Source organism: Rhyacophila brunnea, unplaced genomic scaffold (assembly GCF_057557595.1).
Source record: "Rhyacophila brunnea isolate RB1 unplaced genomic scaffold, BYU_Rbru_1.0 scaffold_17, whole genome shotgun sequence".
Taxonomy (NCBI): domain Eukaryota; kingdom Metazoa; phylum Arthropoda; class Insecta; order Trichoptera; family Rhyacophilidae; genus Rhyacophila; species Rhyacophila brunnea.
The window spans coordinates 33,435,848-33,452,520 of record NW_028232827.1 but is presented as its reverse complement, the minus strand read 5'-3'; the positions used below and the strand labels follow the sequence as shown (position 1 = coordinate 33,452,520).

General features: G+C 36.8%; 1 protein-coding gene across 1 annotated transcript in view; it reads left to right on the top strand.

Annotated features, from left to right (window-relative positions):
* Positions 1–160: 160 nt before the first annotated feature.
* The window catches only part of l(2)05287 (WD repeat-containing protein l(2)05287), a 60,219-nt gene continuing 43,706 nt past the window's right edge, over positions 161–16,673 (top strand). Inside the window, exons 1-11 of the mRNA XM_085944273.1 lie at positions 161–314; positions 2,064–2,271; positions 4,050–4,327; positions 5,061–5,248; positions 7,201–7,347; positions 10,146–10,333; positions 12,255–12,320; positions 13,212–13,458; positions 13,549–13,772; positions 14,520–14,661; positions 15,742–15,890. Coding sequence (XP_085800399.1) covers positions 187–314; positions 2,064–2,271; positions 4,050–4,327; positions 5,061–5,248; positions 7,201–7,347; positions 10,146–10,333; positions 12,255–12,320; positions 13,212–13,458; positions 13,549–13,772; positions 14,520–14,661; positions 15,742–15,890 — 1,965 coding nt within the window. The 5' untranslated portion in view covers positions 161–186. The remainder of the gene's footprint in view (positions 315–2,063; positions 2,272–4,049; positions 4,328–5,060; positions 5,249–7,200; positions 7,348–10,145; positions 10,334–12,254; positions 12,321–13,211; positions 13,459–13,548; positions 13,773–14,519; positions 14,662–15,741; positions 15,891–16,673) is intronic.

The following is a 16,673-nucleotide window of genomic DNA, read 5'->3' as shown; positions in this document are numbered from 1 at the left end:
ATTAAATAAAGTTAAGCGATACCCATAGTTAAATCAAGTTTTCTCATTAACCCTTGTTACTAAAAAACCTCATGCTAAATTATTTATTAATATATTTATAATGTTATATATATGGCAATAAAATCTTGACGTCTTGACAGCCAGCGTGTGTATTGTGATCATAACCTCAAATTTAAATGTCAAAAGATGGTGTGCTTACCACCTAACATGGACGAGGATATCGAAGAAATAAAAAGCAACGGTGGCTACGTTGTCAAAAGAAAAGGCGGCCGGAGCCTTATAGAAAAACCTCCAAAGTTTTCACCGGACGAGTCGTAAGTTATCCACAAAACATGGAGATTACATACCAGCTTATAACCAAGATGTTTTATAGTATTAAATTCTCGTTTGACTAACATATTATCACCTAATTGGCCATATAAACACAAGTCAATACCTAATAGAAGTTAACGTTACTTAAAAAATACGTAGGTTATGTTAGGTTTTGGCTTTTGAAACTAATGGTTTCCGACCAATTTTCATCTTTGAAAAGATGCGATATAGAGTACCTACTGTGTCAATCATAAATTGTTACTTAGAATGATCGGTGCTTTTTACTGGTTCTCCGTCGTCTTTATCTGTCAGTCGCCTTTTTGAATTCAGCTATCTTTTTGTCATCGAATTATAGTACGCGGTCCAACACATTATAGTATTTCGGCAAAAATAATAGGACGTGTTGAAAATGTAAGTTAATGTAGTAAGTAAACGGAAAATTCGAGAAATTCCGATGCCCTGCTTTATTAAAACACCTCTTACGACCGAAAAATGCTAACACCGGCCGCCGTCATTAACTGTCACCTTAGTTTTTTAGAGTATTCAACGCAAGACTACGTCCATAGACTAATATCGCACACTGAGATCTTATATTATTTATATTATATAGATTATACGTACTACGTCTCGCTTCACGTTATTACTTACGATTTGCTGTGATTGAAGTACGAACATTTTACGGAACTTTAAACATCGACAATATAGACAACTTTTAAAAGCAATGAAATAAGCAATGGGGAATATTCGCACAAACGGCGAATTCAATTAATTCCATTTTTCAAAATTGTGGTATTTTTTGACGTACTATACTTTTTTAATAGTACGCGAACCAAAATGTACTATAATTATAGTTCGGTTGGCAACACTACGCTCACTGACAGATGACAGCGAGCAGTGGCGGAGAACCAGTAAAAGGACCCGAATGATCTTTTATCATTTTATAATATTAAGATTCAGGTAGAGTACGGTACTCCACCACCTTGCCTATGTCCGTTGACACAAAAATAATAGATACTTACCTAAATTATAACGCAAATGGGTTGGATAAAAAATATGTGCTGCAGTAGATTTTCTCTTCTTTTGGTGATCCACCAGGCCCTAACTGAACCGGCGAGAGATGTAGTTATGAATCTCTTTAACATTCAACAAGAATTGAATATCTTTGAAATGAACTTCGAGGGCTTTATCATTCTTCAAATCTAGTAGTACACAATGTCTTGCGGCACACTTTCTCAAATTTCTTTTGACTTAATACTTTTAAACATCAAAGAACCTGAAAAGAACTCTTAATTATTTCAAATGAATGAGTTATTTGAATGCATAATCATTCATTGAAAATCGTCCTTCTTCCGTAACTTTTTAAAACGAATGGCGAGCACACACCGAGTGTGTGTTTCAACATACCGAGTGGGCTAGCGAGTTAGTGCCTGTAGGGTGGGGGTTGGGCACTCGGTTTAGTAAGTAGAAAAGGGTCCGAGTGACTGTCTCGCCATCCTACTAGGCCGAGCACTCGGTAATATGTTTATTCGGCTCGGCCGAGAACACTGTCTCGCCACTGTACTTGTTAAGTGTAATCAAGGTACTATGCATGGAATAATAAATCAATTCACGGTAGTCGTGGCAATTTCCTGGTACGATAGTTATATTGTGAAAATTATCATATTAAAATTATTTTTATGAGTCCAACCATTAAATAGCCACTCAAGTATCGTGTCTTCGCCACTGCTGTATAGCTATCCTTTGATTTTCAGGTTACTTTTTGTAATATCTGGTCGAAGCATACAGATCTACGATGTTGGAACAACAGAATTTGTCCGCACTCTCAAAGACAAGAAGGATTCATTTTTGGTGGTGGGGATGGGGTTCCCCCCAAACGACGATAGGTCTCTCATCACTTGCAGTGAAGAGGGTAGTGTGGTTTCCTGGAAGTGGCACGCTGCAGTCCAGAGCTCCAAAGTGGTAATGTTCCTTTTAATTATTTCATCTAATCCGCTTGAGAGTATAGCGCGAAATATATTATGGTGCATGTCGCTGACTATCACGTGATGTCACAGTAAGCTGCCACTACAGGATAAAAGTGTGTAATGTCGTTTTTCTTGGTGTTTAAAATGTTATCAGACTGATGCTCCCATCCCGTAGCACATTTTGAATCTTTAAATGAACATTGTCAGTTGGCAAAATCTGCCGAAATCACCAAAACAACAATGAGGTTACCTCACGTTGAACCGCACTGCATCGACACTTGCATGATGTTTTGAACGTTTTTATCATGTTCCACATGTCTACACATTTTCGAATCATGTCAAAATCAGGTTTTTTGTTTTTAATGGTTGGCACTATGTATTTTCTATTAGAATATTGTCTATTATCTATGGTCTGCAGGTTGGGTTCTGTTCAAAATATTATCTATGGATATAATATCGCAAGTAATTTTAATGTACGCACACGTAGAAACTGTTAAAATCCATTGGAATTAGCATGATTAGGTAATTAATAATAATTCAAAATACTAATACATTTGAGTTGGCACTTTCTATAATTGAATTTAGAGAGGTGGTGATTGTTCAAAATATTCTGCAAAATGACGAAACCAACCACTAAATTTGTCGCTGTGACAGCGTGACAGTGACATGACATGCATCTCAATTTGATCACAACTTATGTATCTCAAATGATCCAAATTCTTTATTATTGAATTGGGAATTGGGAATTATTGAATTATATAATAATATCATATTATATATTTGTTTTTAGTCACACTGACAGTGAGTTCTAGTGTGTTGGTGTTTTCCTCAAGGTCCGAAAATTATATCTGTACCTTAGAGCTCAAAGTGCGGAAGTCATATTTTTATCATTTTTGAGTTAAGTATGCAGATTTTTAACAGTGTTAAGCGTTGGCCTATCGCGTTGTGGATCCCAGGATCATCCTGGGTCTGGCAAGTATGCATATTGTTTTTCAATTTGTATACGAGTCAGAGTATAGACCAAATAGGTTGAGCAAGTGGCTGACATCCATTTCTCGTAAAAACAAAATCTGTTAATACAAACTTCCACTCTGTGGAGGCCCATATGATCTTATTAGGATCGGACATGGTCTGAAATGCAGATTTAAATGTGTATTCACATTCTCTTAATGCTAAAAATTTGGGAGTCCAATGTCACATGGTTTTCAAAATACTTACTTCTAAAACGACGGTAGTCCAATTATTATACTTTAGAGCTGAAAGAGTGGATGTCCAATTTAAGTCATTTTTTCTTTAAGCTATAGCAAAAAGATTAATTGCAAAAGTTCGGGGTAAATATGGTGCATGAGATTTTATAACTTTCTTTTTAGACCAAACCAAACCTAACCTACCCCAACCTAATATAACCTAATAAAATCTTAGTTTGTGATAATAATGCATCAAAATGTGTGAAAATTTCAAATTTTAAATAACAATTTATTGGATCAAAAAACATCTGCGCCGACAGAAAAAGATATTTAATATAATTGTCTACATGGAATAAACTGTTTTCGTTAAAAAAAATTGTAAAAGCTCATGCGGGTATCTGCGGTACAATTACCAAGTGCGGAAGTCCAACATACGGAGTATTAGTCCGAACGCGAGTGAGTATTTTAACTAGATTAGATTAACTATGTTAAAACTGCTCTCCTGTAAAATATGGAATATGTATGTGACTTCCAGCTCTAAGTTGTAGTAACTATGTTATATTGTAGCAATTTAAAATTATTTCAGATGATAAACCTCCCAAAAAAATCTCGGGTCCTATCTTTCGACCTACTAAATACAGATGAAGCTGTAATCGGATGGTTAGATGAGTATAAAGTCGGCATTGGTTGTGTGGACATTACAAAAGGACACATCATCAGCCAAGCTGCTTTCTCTAATCTTCACTCCACTCAATCATGGAATCTGGCCGTCGGTTGGTCTGGTGACAGGCGGGTTGCGGCAGTTTCCGATGGATCAACTCTTGTCCATATTTTTGATGTGTATGACCCCACCAAGTGTGCCAGGTAGATTTTTGATTAATTGTCGTTTTTATGACCATTAAGTCAAGTCAATATGATGTGTATGTTGATTGAAAATTGTACATGTGAATTTGTCACAGCCACGGAATTCAAACCTGTGATTAGCATTCTAGCTTCATAATATCAAATATGTAAGCCGTCTTGCACACAGACATGTGAGGCAAACTCAATTTAATCTGATTACATGTAAATTGTTCATAAAACATTTCACCGTGGCACAGTTCGCCGTGAGCTTTCCTATTGGAAAGAGATGACCGTACACTATGCGGTCTCCAATTTTATTGGATTCAATATGAACATTAATTCAATTTTCATAGCTGATTTTGGCAAAATTCTTGAATTCAAGAATGAAAACCTAACCTAACCTAACCAAAGAGGTTGGACGGTCTTTAATATACGGCCATATATTTCCAATACAACATTTCACGGTGAAGTTTGATTCGGCGAACTGCATACGTACAAGTTGCCGGACACGTTTTAATCTGATGTCAACCAAACTGCTTTCCAATCCCAAATACAATATTTATTTGAAAGAGTCAAAATTTCAAACCCAGCTGTTCCATGTCGAGGAAAGAAGATAGAAGTACACACGGTGGAAACCCAAAAATGTATTATGATAAAAAACAACCGTGAAAGACTCAAACTTTATAGATGAAGTTGGTGAGTTTAATAAAGGAGGCTAGATCCTATTATGATTTTATTGTTTGTTTCTTTCCAGTCATATAGCTTCAAATGACACCGGTGTGACCAGTATTGCATGGCATCCGACTCAAGAAATGTTGGCAGTGGCTGACGCTTTAGGACGTGTGTTCTTGTGGAGAGGACCTCTTCAGAACACGATGCCGACCAGAGAAAAAATGCATTGGCATCAATTACCTGTGTCTTCAATTATATTCTCTACTCAAGGTAATGAATAATTGGACATAATTCTACGTTAAATTTATAGAGCCAGCGGCATTTTGATGAAGCCGGGGTTAATTAACTTTAAAGTTATGTGTTGAAAATGTACGGCACCGCTTACTGCAAAATTCTCTTGATGGAATATGGGTCCTAAAATTACCGTGCTCACACATCGTGTCTGCACATTGTTGGTTATGCATCAGGTTTCCGAGCCATACATGACAACTGATCTTAGTGGGCATCCATATACATATGACTTCGCGTCCCACTGGAGAAAGGGGTTTCATATAATGTGATTTTTTTGACGAGAATTGGCTTGTATAAAATATGACACTGCAAAATTGGCTATGGTGTCTAATCAGTCTCATAAGCTTTGAGGAAACTCTTTCACTACATTCCACAGTGTCTTCAGTGTTCTCTATCATACGTTTTCTTGATGTCTATGAATAGATGGGAGGTATTAATGTCAAATTCGTTACAACTGTAGGATCTGCTGTATAATCCACTATTGGTCAGTTTTCGATTATGAGTCTTGGTACTATCACCTCCGAATGGGGGGGGGGTAGGGGCATAAGACACCCCCTCTCGCTTGGTGTGGTGCATGAAGATATCTGCTGCTGTTTATGACTTTGAGGTGATAAAGAAGAACATCGGATTGTGGAGTTCTTTGGGGTTCTGGAGAAATTAGATCTTTAGGAGATGACACCTTTTGGAGTGTTAGTACCCAAATGTTTACCTTATGTAAATATAATGTATGTAATGGTCAATGACTTTGGACCTTGTCAGCATTATTTAGACAGTGTAAAAATTAGAAAGTCATTTAAACTATCGCACAGTCGTCGCATCTACTGTCAGCATATTCTACACGCGTGACATTCTTCGATGGGGTCGAAACGCTCAAAGCGCAATAATGCGGAGCCCAGCAGATTTCCTTATTGCAAACTTCATCTACAATGACTCGCAATTTACCAAATATTCATGTGGGTATATAAATAGCAGGTCATAGTTGATGAGTTAGTCAGTCTAAATCTTAGTATCAATCTTAATCTCCGATCCGAGTCCGATCAGTAATCTTCACGTCATTCGCTCCGCACAGAATTCTCTTCCACCGAGCCTCGGACTTCGTAACAGTATCATAACTTTGCCCTGTCATTTTACCATTGGACTAATTTACTCGTCAGCAATAAATTTGCTCCTCAATTCATCGGAGCAACCTCCAATCCCAACTTTCATCATTACACCATCTTCGCAAATATATTATGATATACAGTCGAACTTGGTTATTATGAGGAAGATGGGACCGACTGAATTTGCGCGTTATAAGCATTACTCGTTGTATCGTTATATAACATATTTCGCGCCACGTTCTATTTAAGAATAGAACATAAAAAATCTGAAAACCATTGTAAAAATCCCGAAAACAAGCATGGCATTCATAAACTACAAAAGAAGTTGTTTATTGTAATAAAGTTCTGAGCCTACTGACTTCACAAAGCTTGGATTTTTTACATGCAATTTCAACCATATGCGTGGATACTTTTTCAATGTTGTTGGCGAAAAGACCAATTAGGTACTAGCGTCATAAACGTAATCCGATCTCGGCAGCATCGGTCTAGTTCAACTGCCCTGTCGGATTTTATTGCTTAGGGTCGAAAATGTTGTTTTTAAACGATCGACACATTAACAGTTTTGCTCGGTATACCCGAGAAGTAGCTCGTTATAAAAGTGAATAAATGTATGGAGAAAATCATTAACTAAAATGTCAACGAATGTTTCCTCATTACATCCGAGATCTCGCTATTTCCGTGATCGTAATAACCAAGTTCAACTGTAATTAAATTTGTTTAACTCAGATTTATCGATATGTCTATCATATAAAGTCCACAAAGCTTGCAGGATTTATAGAAAAAAGGCTGTAGAGAGTATTAATAAACAATTGATATGGTGCTGTTGGTTAGGTGGTCTGATGTTAAGTGGAGGCGCAGAGCGGGTTATGGTCGCGTGGGGAGCCAACAACTCCCGCCGCTTCATTCCTCGGCTTCCGGCTGAAATTCTCCACATCGCCGCCTGCACGTCGCACATTGCCGTCTCCACAGCTGATAATGGTGAGTTAAGACTGACTTATGTATTCAGAGGAAACTGGAAAGACAGGTTACCACATGAAAAACCAGGCGGCGCTGCCTGACCATAAATCATTATGGTCAATTATTGCGCAAAGGATTTCGTCCCAGTTGTTTACAAACTGTCAACTGACAATGTCGTTTTGATAAGTAAACTCATGACTCCAATCCAAATTCAAATTTCCTTTTCGATCAAACCTTGTCAGTAATGATTGTCTATCAGTGGCAAAGGGTGGAAGTAGGCTGTTAAAATCCGCCATAAATAGTGCACACTAAACTTTTGTCAGTCATACGTATTTGTTTTCATTGAAATAAGACTACAATTTACAGATGGTGTTAGTTAATTTTTAAAATTCAATTAAACCCTGCGAAAACCAAGCCATCATAGATAATAGTCAAAAACTACTCGTCTGTCTATAAAATATCTAAAATTACGCAATTAATCATACATAACTTTCAATATTTTTTATAGATAGAATAATATTTTATATCTATTATAGTTCTGTTGGACAGGGCTTAATGAATTTTAAAAAAATGAACTAACAATATGTGTAATACAATGTATTCTTAATGTATCGAAAACACATAACCTTAAATGAAAAAGTACAATTTTGTCGTATCGCCCAAAATATATCAAAACTATTATGGTTTGGTTCTTCTTTATTCTTTAGACCATGTCCGATCCTAATAGGATCATATGGGCCTCCACAGAGTGGAGGTTTGTATTGACAGATTTTTGTTTTTACGAGAAATGGATGTCAGCCACTTGCTCAACCTATTAGGTCCATACTCTGACTCATACACAAATGGAAAAACAATATGTGTACTAGCCAGACCCAGGATTCGAACCTGGGACCCTCGACTCTATAGGCCGGTATTTAAGCCACTCGGCCATCGTGGGTTTGGTTAGGCAGGGTTTAATTGAATTTTAAAAACTAACTACCATCTGTAAATTGTACCCTTATATCTTAAAATATCATGCATTCGATCACTGCGTTTCGGTTGGCGTTGGATTATGAATCATTTATTGACTAGTGTCTTCGATTCTTAAAATATCACTACAAATTCATCAGAATAGTTATATGTGTCGCTAAATACGAGGGTGGGTCAATAATTCCTTAGAAAAAAGCATTAAAACAGGTTTTATTTTTGTATTTTTTTTTTATTTCTCAACATAATTTCCTTGGAGCTCAATACACTTGGTTAGACGTTTCTCATTTTTTTTAAACCGTCAGAAAAATAAGTTTTCGGAAGGTCCTCAAAATAAGCATTTGTCCGATCGATGACTTCTTCATTTGAAAAAAAACGTTGTCCACTTAGCCATTTTTTTAAGTTTGGGAAAAGGAAAAAGTCACTGGGGGCTAAATCTGGCGAATACGGTGGGTGGTTGACCAATTCGAACTTCAATTCTTCAATTTTAGCCATTGATCGTAAACATGTGTGAACACGGGCATTGTCCTGATGAAAGAGGATTTTTTTCCTGTTTAAATGAGGCCGTTTTTCTTCAATTTTGTTTTTTAGCTGGTCCAATAAAGATGCATAATAATCCCCTGTTATTGTTTTTCCTTTTTCCAAATAGTCAACGAAAATAATTTCACGTGCATCCCAAAATACAGTAGCCATAACCTTACCAGCTGATTTTACGGTTTTCGCCTTCTTTGGACATGGTTTGCCTTCGCAATCCACTGCTTTGACTGTTCTTTCGTCTCGGGAGTATAGTGGTGTATCCATGTTTCATCTACAGTCACAAAGCGACGAAAAAATTCATCCGGATTGCGTTGCATGAGCGACAACAGGGCTTTAGAGGCCACCACCCTACTGCGTTTATTGTCGACTGTAAGCAAACGCGGCACCCATCTTGCAGAAATATTTTTCATGCCCAATTTGTCATGTAAAATAGAAATGACGCTACCTTTTGAGATCCCTGTAACCTCAATTATCTCACTCAACTTTAATCTTCGGTCACTTAACACCATATCGTGGATTTTATTGATCATTTCTGGTGTAGTCACCTCTACAGGACGTCCTGAGCGTGGTTCATCCTTTGTTGATGTACGACCACGTTTAAATTCATTTAACCAGTTATAAATAGTTGCAAGTGAAGGAGCAGATATGCCGTGAACTAAATCCAACTCATTTTTTATTTCCTTTGCTGTTAACCCTTTTATATTAAAATGTTTAATAACAACTCTAAACTCAATTTTCTCCATTTTCCATTTTTCCATTTTCCACAAGCAAATTTTTTTTTTAAATGTACGAGAAACACACAACAACCCGACCAATCTGATTGAAACTTCGCAGCATACTGAATCGGTAGTGCCGCTGCATGAAAACAAACCGCTTACAGTACTAGTCGCGCCACCTGTCGGCTTTTCTAAGGACTTATTGACCCACCCTCGTATCAAAACCCACTATAACACCTTTTTGAAATAATTGAGATATATATATCAATGGATTCGTTATTAAAATCTCTACATGAAAAATTTTATTGCCTCTTTCAAAGTCTGCTACGATTGACTGTCATTTATGAAACAAAATCAATGTGTCAATCAATTCACGCTATAACACTATGTGTTACATTCAAAATCTGCAAATATTTCCAATAATGATCCATCATGGGGCAAAAAAAGAAAAACATCGATAATCCCTTTATACATAAACTGAGAAGTTTATATTGATTTTCTCGAAAAAATGAAAAGGTGTTATAGCGGGTTTTGAAACTCAGCGACACATATATATGCCAGGTATTACTATTAATAATATTTTTATTGTTTTATGGGCAGGTATTCAAATAATTGACAGCGGCACAATGTATGTGAAAGGGTGTATCCGTGAGGCTGGTGGGCTGGGTGGAGGGATAGGAAGAGGTCCTCCATTGCAATACATCCCAGCTGCGGACGCTCTCCTGCTTCCGGCAGGTCCTGGACACCTGCATCTCTATTCCACAGCAACCGATTCTCTCATGTACACTGTAAGCAGGGCTTTTTTGTCATGTAACGCGGTGGAACGTTGTTTTTTCCGGCACATTTTTTCACGGTATTTTTAATGTTTCAAAAGCAATTAGACGAAACAATGTTCACACTTATATAGTACAAGTTAATTTTCCTGAATCATCTCTAATGAAAAGACATATCCTGAAAAACTATCGCATTTGATATATGCATTGAATTCTAGAGACCGACAAGTTTAACGTGAGGCTCCGCTAGGTGTTGTGTTGTAGCGGAGCCTTAGCCGGCTCGCACATCACAACTCGCCTTGTGTACCTGACGGCCATAAATCAAAACTTCCCAAACCGCCGCCGAATGTTGCATGCTACAACCTCGCACATCTGCCTAGCGGCGCGAAAAAGGAGAAGTCTCTCGTCTGCCATTTTTATTGTGTTGATTATATGAACAAACGTCAAACACGGTGGCCAGCAATGAGCGAGCAATGACAGTGTAGACAGAGACAGAAATGGTCGATTGTGCGGCTGTGCGCATGCGCGGAGTCGACATTTTTCGAAATTGACATGCAGGCTGTAGCAAATGCAATTCGTCGCATGCAGGAGCGTCGCAGTTGCATCGGCCAATCTGCGAAGCTCCATTTGATAACGTTTGATTCTTGGTTTACGATAACGTCACATCGACGAATTCGTCGTAAGACGCATGCGGCGAGTTCTGATGTGCGAGCCCTCTTATGTTAAACTTGTCGGTCATATTACCACTTCTTCAAGTGAATGTGAATGTGAATTTTCGCAAATGAATCTAATTACCCCCCAATAAGAGCTTCGTTGAAGATCAAAACAGTTTCGGCACTTTTGTTCATCAAACTCGTCGGACCACCTTTGACACTTTCCGATCCTTTAAAATACGTTGATCGGTGGTTACTCAGTGGAAGACATTCAAAAGAAATTGCAGCGGTAATTTCTTTCAACCATATTAACATTTTAAAATATGTGGTTGTGTAATTGTATTTTTTGGTTAATGTTTGTTGGTATACTGAATACCCTTAATTTTACCTCGATCACCATTTGAAAAAACGCTGTTATAGAGCGTCACACTGCCTTTAACCTTAGTGATAGGTAGGAGGCCCGCCAAAGATCCTGGACTGGGGGCCCGCTTCATACTTTGATATGATGTTTTTACAACTTTAGTTGTTTATTTGTTTAATTTTTTATGCTCTTCATGGCATAGGAAAAGATGCATCAAATGATATTTGAATATAATTAAGAAGTTTGGCAAGAAGTGAGTTCCGGCACCTTTGTTTTTTTAAAAAAGCCCTGACTGTAAGTATTGTTTCTCAAAGATAATATTTTTTATCTGGGATGTTCCCATACTAGTTCACCTCTACGTTGGCTAATACTTTGTTAAAGATCTCTGTAGTCTATTATCATCAGCCGGGGTCGATCCACTGCTGGATGAAAGCCTCTCCTAGCTCCCTCTACTCTTCTCAGTCGCTAGTTCTTTGCTGCCACATACACCCACTGAACTTTATGAGTTTGTCTATCCAGCGGGTTTTAGAGCGTCCCTGTGATCGTTTAGTGCCGCTTGGATACCACTGTATGACGACATGTTCAGTCCATTGCCATTTCATCTGCTTAGCGATCTCTATCACATCGCATACTGTAGTCAATATTCGGTATAATTCCCAATGGAAAGCCTGATCGATACTGACCAAAGAACAACATGACCATATTCCCAATAAGAGGATTGTTTCAATATATTCCACCGAAAGCGTTTGTGTTTTTCTTAGTAATTTAGTTTATTTAGTTTTTAATTTATTTATGAACTCTTTTCATATTTTAAATGTTTTGTCTTTCAAATCCCTCATTGATTTTGTCAAAAACGTATCTCCCCGACCTGTATATAATTTGTATTATCGTCTAATTTAAAATTGTAAATTTTACTTTTCAGTTGGATGTCACAAACACGAATATTGTACCACCGGAGAGAGAGAATCTTCACCCTGAACAGATAGAGGTATGTATGTTGAAAATTCTGAGATAAAATCACTATACATCAATGTTACAAGTATAATTGAAGTTTTTTATAAACTTATTTACATGATGACAAATAACAGTACAGTAAAACCTCGTTAATACGAATTCCATGGGACTGAAAATTGAAAAAAAAATTCGAATTACGAGTTACGAAATGTATGGGGGAAAATATAAAAATTTTGAATATAATGTTTTTTTTTGATTTTCATTAATTTCGTTTCCGATCATAGATGTGCCTACCGAAATGGGTCATAAAATGTCAAGATTATTTTTTTTAACTTCATAAAATAAGTAAATTTTGAGGTTTTAAGAAAAGTCTGTCACAATTTTCAATGATAGGATCATGAAATAGTGTACTTTATTACGATATTTGATATGATATGAATATTTCTATATACCAGGACTCTGAAATCATTTCGAATTATGAAATTTGAATTAAAGGTATGGTTTTATATAATGTTATATATAACGTTTTATATAATGTTATATATAACGTTTTATATAATGTTATATATATATATGTTATAATAATGTTCAAGGGACTTTTTTTTCAGGAAAATTTCGATTTACGGCGAATTTTGAATTATCAGTGTTCCTACTAACGAGGTTTTACTGTACATAAGTAAATAACAAGAGCATCGGCAGCAGGCCACCATTTGCATTTTATTTATGATGCATTGAGTGCTGCCAACATACAAATTTTAACAAACATAAGCAAACAAAAATTGAAAAATAATATATGTATTTTATGGCCGCTCGGCCGTCATGGGCCGTTTAATGTGTTAATACTTCTTGTTTTTACTAGACCAAACATTTTGGTTATGCCTCATGAATAATTTTATAGTGGTTAAAATACATGAATGTTTTTTAGATAATAAAAATGAGCATCGGTTGCCGTGGTCAATGGCTGTGTACGTGGGAAGGAAAAGGCTCGCAGGAGCGCATCCGCTGGTGGGAGTTGGAGACGGGCTGGAACCTGCGGGCAGTCGGAGCTCGCCCTCACAACCCGGCCATGCCCGCCGGTTTGGAGGTCGCCTCTCAGACTGCGGCCGCCATAACCTATGATACCGACAACCGACTGAGATTTTGGGCAGTCAGGGATTCAGTGATTGGATATGGTCAGTTATACCTTTTGCTGATGATATTATATGATTATTAATCGCTACCAACCCCTTTTACAATATTAAATAAATACTTAATATTTGCAGAAGGAAAAGCAGCATGGTGCACAGTAGCTCACGGTGTGGCCAGCGGCGGAGCATCAGGCGGCGTTGCGATCAGCCCCGATGGATCAGCAGTCGCCGCATGGGCGGGTCCAAGACTTACTCTGTGGGATGCCAAAGAAGGAAACCAGAAAGCCTGCCTTGCTCATCCTGCTTTAAGGCCTCAAGGAAGACTTGTTCAGTTCGGAAGAGATCATCATATGCATTATGTAAGTTCTTCTTCTGTTGGTACCTTCTTTTTGGCGACCCCATTTCAATACATCTCTTTATCCTGGACCAGTTGTTAAAGATCACCAACGCTTTGGACATTAAACCACTTACGGAGGTTGCGTATCTTCCAGGAGAATATATGACATGACGAAAAATAATTCAACTGTAGGGAATATTTTTCAAAATATTCTGTTTGACATATCTGTCTGAAAAAATCAAAATATTAATTTGAAACAATATTTTGTAATAACAATAAACTTTCACAAGTATGAAATCAGGGAACACAGAATTAATGGGATGTGAAATACCTAACGGGTGTGGAGACGCAGGCAACCGATCTCGAGCGTGGAAGAATATGGCATAAACACGTGTCAGGAATACTTCATACGTCGAATACGACAACTGCTCTCGGTATATGCACTGACGCTCATTTAATATTGGTGTATTGATTGTTGCAACATACACTATTTCACGTCTATAATGCGCGGTTCATTTTCGTAGGACACTCACACATTCAAAACCCTGCGTCAAAATGTACTGTATTGGGATATAGCCTATCGGAATTCTATTTATTAATCTGTTCTGTGGTCTCATCTCTCTCTTTCTGCTACTGTGTCAAAAAAATATGTACCTACTACAAAAAAACATCCAGTACATTTCTCTAATATTATCATGATTTCAATGATTAGCATCAATCTTACACATTACATGTTTTTTAACAATCCCCATTGTATATTTTTGTTCAGGTGGCGTGCACAACAGATTCCTGTTTGGCCGTCTGGAACACGTTATCGCTTCGACTTATTTGGATTGTCAGATTAAATACTATGTCGCTGATAACAGATCCCTTCTCCGATAGAGTCGCTGCCATCACGGATGACAATGATGGTAAGAAAACTATTTACATAACGTGACAGTAAGAAATTATATGCCTTTACTCAATTTACGGGCGGTCATATTATCTGGATTAAATGATTAAACTTTTTGAATTAATTTTTTCTTTGTGTTGGCCATACTGAAAAGTGCTTAGTGGTCCACTATTATTATATTTCTGTCAATGACTCTTTGTATAAAAATATAATGCTGATTGTTTATTTTTAATTTTTAACTTTATTCCTTTGGTCCTATTATGTAGTTCAAGGCGGCTATCGATAGCTATCGATGGTAGTTTATCATAATTATGTATTGAGGTATTATAATTGTTACAATAAGTTAGCCGTCTAAACTGTCGTAGCTGTCTATGTCGCTCTAAATGTTAACACAGCCAAGAGAGGGGCTATTAAAATAGAGCACTTTTTGACAGTTCACACGGTTAACTTATTGTAATAATTAACCGTCTCAATACATAAATATGATAAACGACTGTTGATAGCCACCGATAGCCGCCATGTATATAGAATAGACCCACAAGAATACAAAGAAGTTGTGTCTAAACAATTTACCACTGAGATAATAATTGTTACATTCACAGATAACTTAACAAGCTTATTAAAAAAAAAAATTGTACCTATATTCACTGTGATTGAATTAAGTATTGAATAAATTTATTAATTGTATATTACAGTCCTACAAACGTATCTAAAGAACGGTTAAAAATGGAACTACGAACTACCATATGGACGTCATTCGAATGTTAGATTCTGTCCAGTTGCAAGTCTTGATTGGGTAGTTTTCGACAGTGGCTCTCCCATCCATTCTTTAGATAAGGATTTAGGTCTGTAACTACAACGTTTAACCACAAATAACATTTAATAATACAGAATGGAGTGTGCCCTTTTTAATTTTGAATAATTCATATTTTTTGTCAATTAAATAAGGTAGACCGGTGAATTTTTCTTTTTATACTAATCTTGAATAATGGTACATACATAACGTAAACAAAGGAAAAAATCTGGAATTAAAATATATCACCTGTAGTCAATTTTTTGTGAACTCAATGGCAAAAAATTATTGTAATTTTTTTTTTAGTTTTCATCTTCAGAATGAGCAGTTCTCAACCATTAGTATCCATAAAGAGTGCATTATCACCTCAGCGAGGTGCAATCACTTCCGCCGCATTTGCTCCGTCCAAAACCGACAACAATGACTTCAGGTTGTACATGCTGAGAGAGCAACAGGTGATGTCCATTTTCAATATTTTACGTGTTTCCATATTTCGTTTTTTGTCTGCGTATTATTCCCAGCATCTACCTTTCGATATCACATTGTACTATAAGTCTATAGATCTCACTTTTATTGATGGTCCATGTTTTGCATGCGTATATGGGAAGTACACGGAGGTTGAACACACTGCAAGCTGCACACGACACACCATTGACACTAGTGTTGTATGTTGTATGTAAATACAAACGACTAGCAGTATTAAATAATAATTTTATTATATTTTCAACATAGTTGGCATTTACTTCTGTAAACAGACACCATCTTAATTTCATACGGATGCCATATAGACATGCCACTATAGGTATTGGTACATTTTCAGTGTACGTACATTTAGAATTGAAACATTGATAAAGACAGCATTAAATTACTTAAAGTTTATACTAACTAAAATATTCGCATACTTTTACCATTGTATGACAATTAAATATTTTAATAACTATCGAGAAATTTGAATTTAAAAAATGGCAACAGTTTTGCAACGTTGTATTCGGGGCTTTTTTTTAAAAAACATAGGTGCCGGAACTCACTTCTTGCCAAACTTCTTACCTACTAAAGAAAATTATATTCAAATATCATTTAAAGCAACTTTTCCTGTGCCCCGAAGCACATAAAAAATTAAACAAACAAACATATATTTGAAATTGTAGAAACATATATTTGAATAAAAGTATTAAGTGATGTCCATGCCCCCTAAATCCTGAAGCGGGCCCCCAGTCCAGGATCTTTGGCGGGGCCCC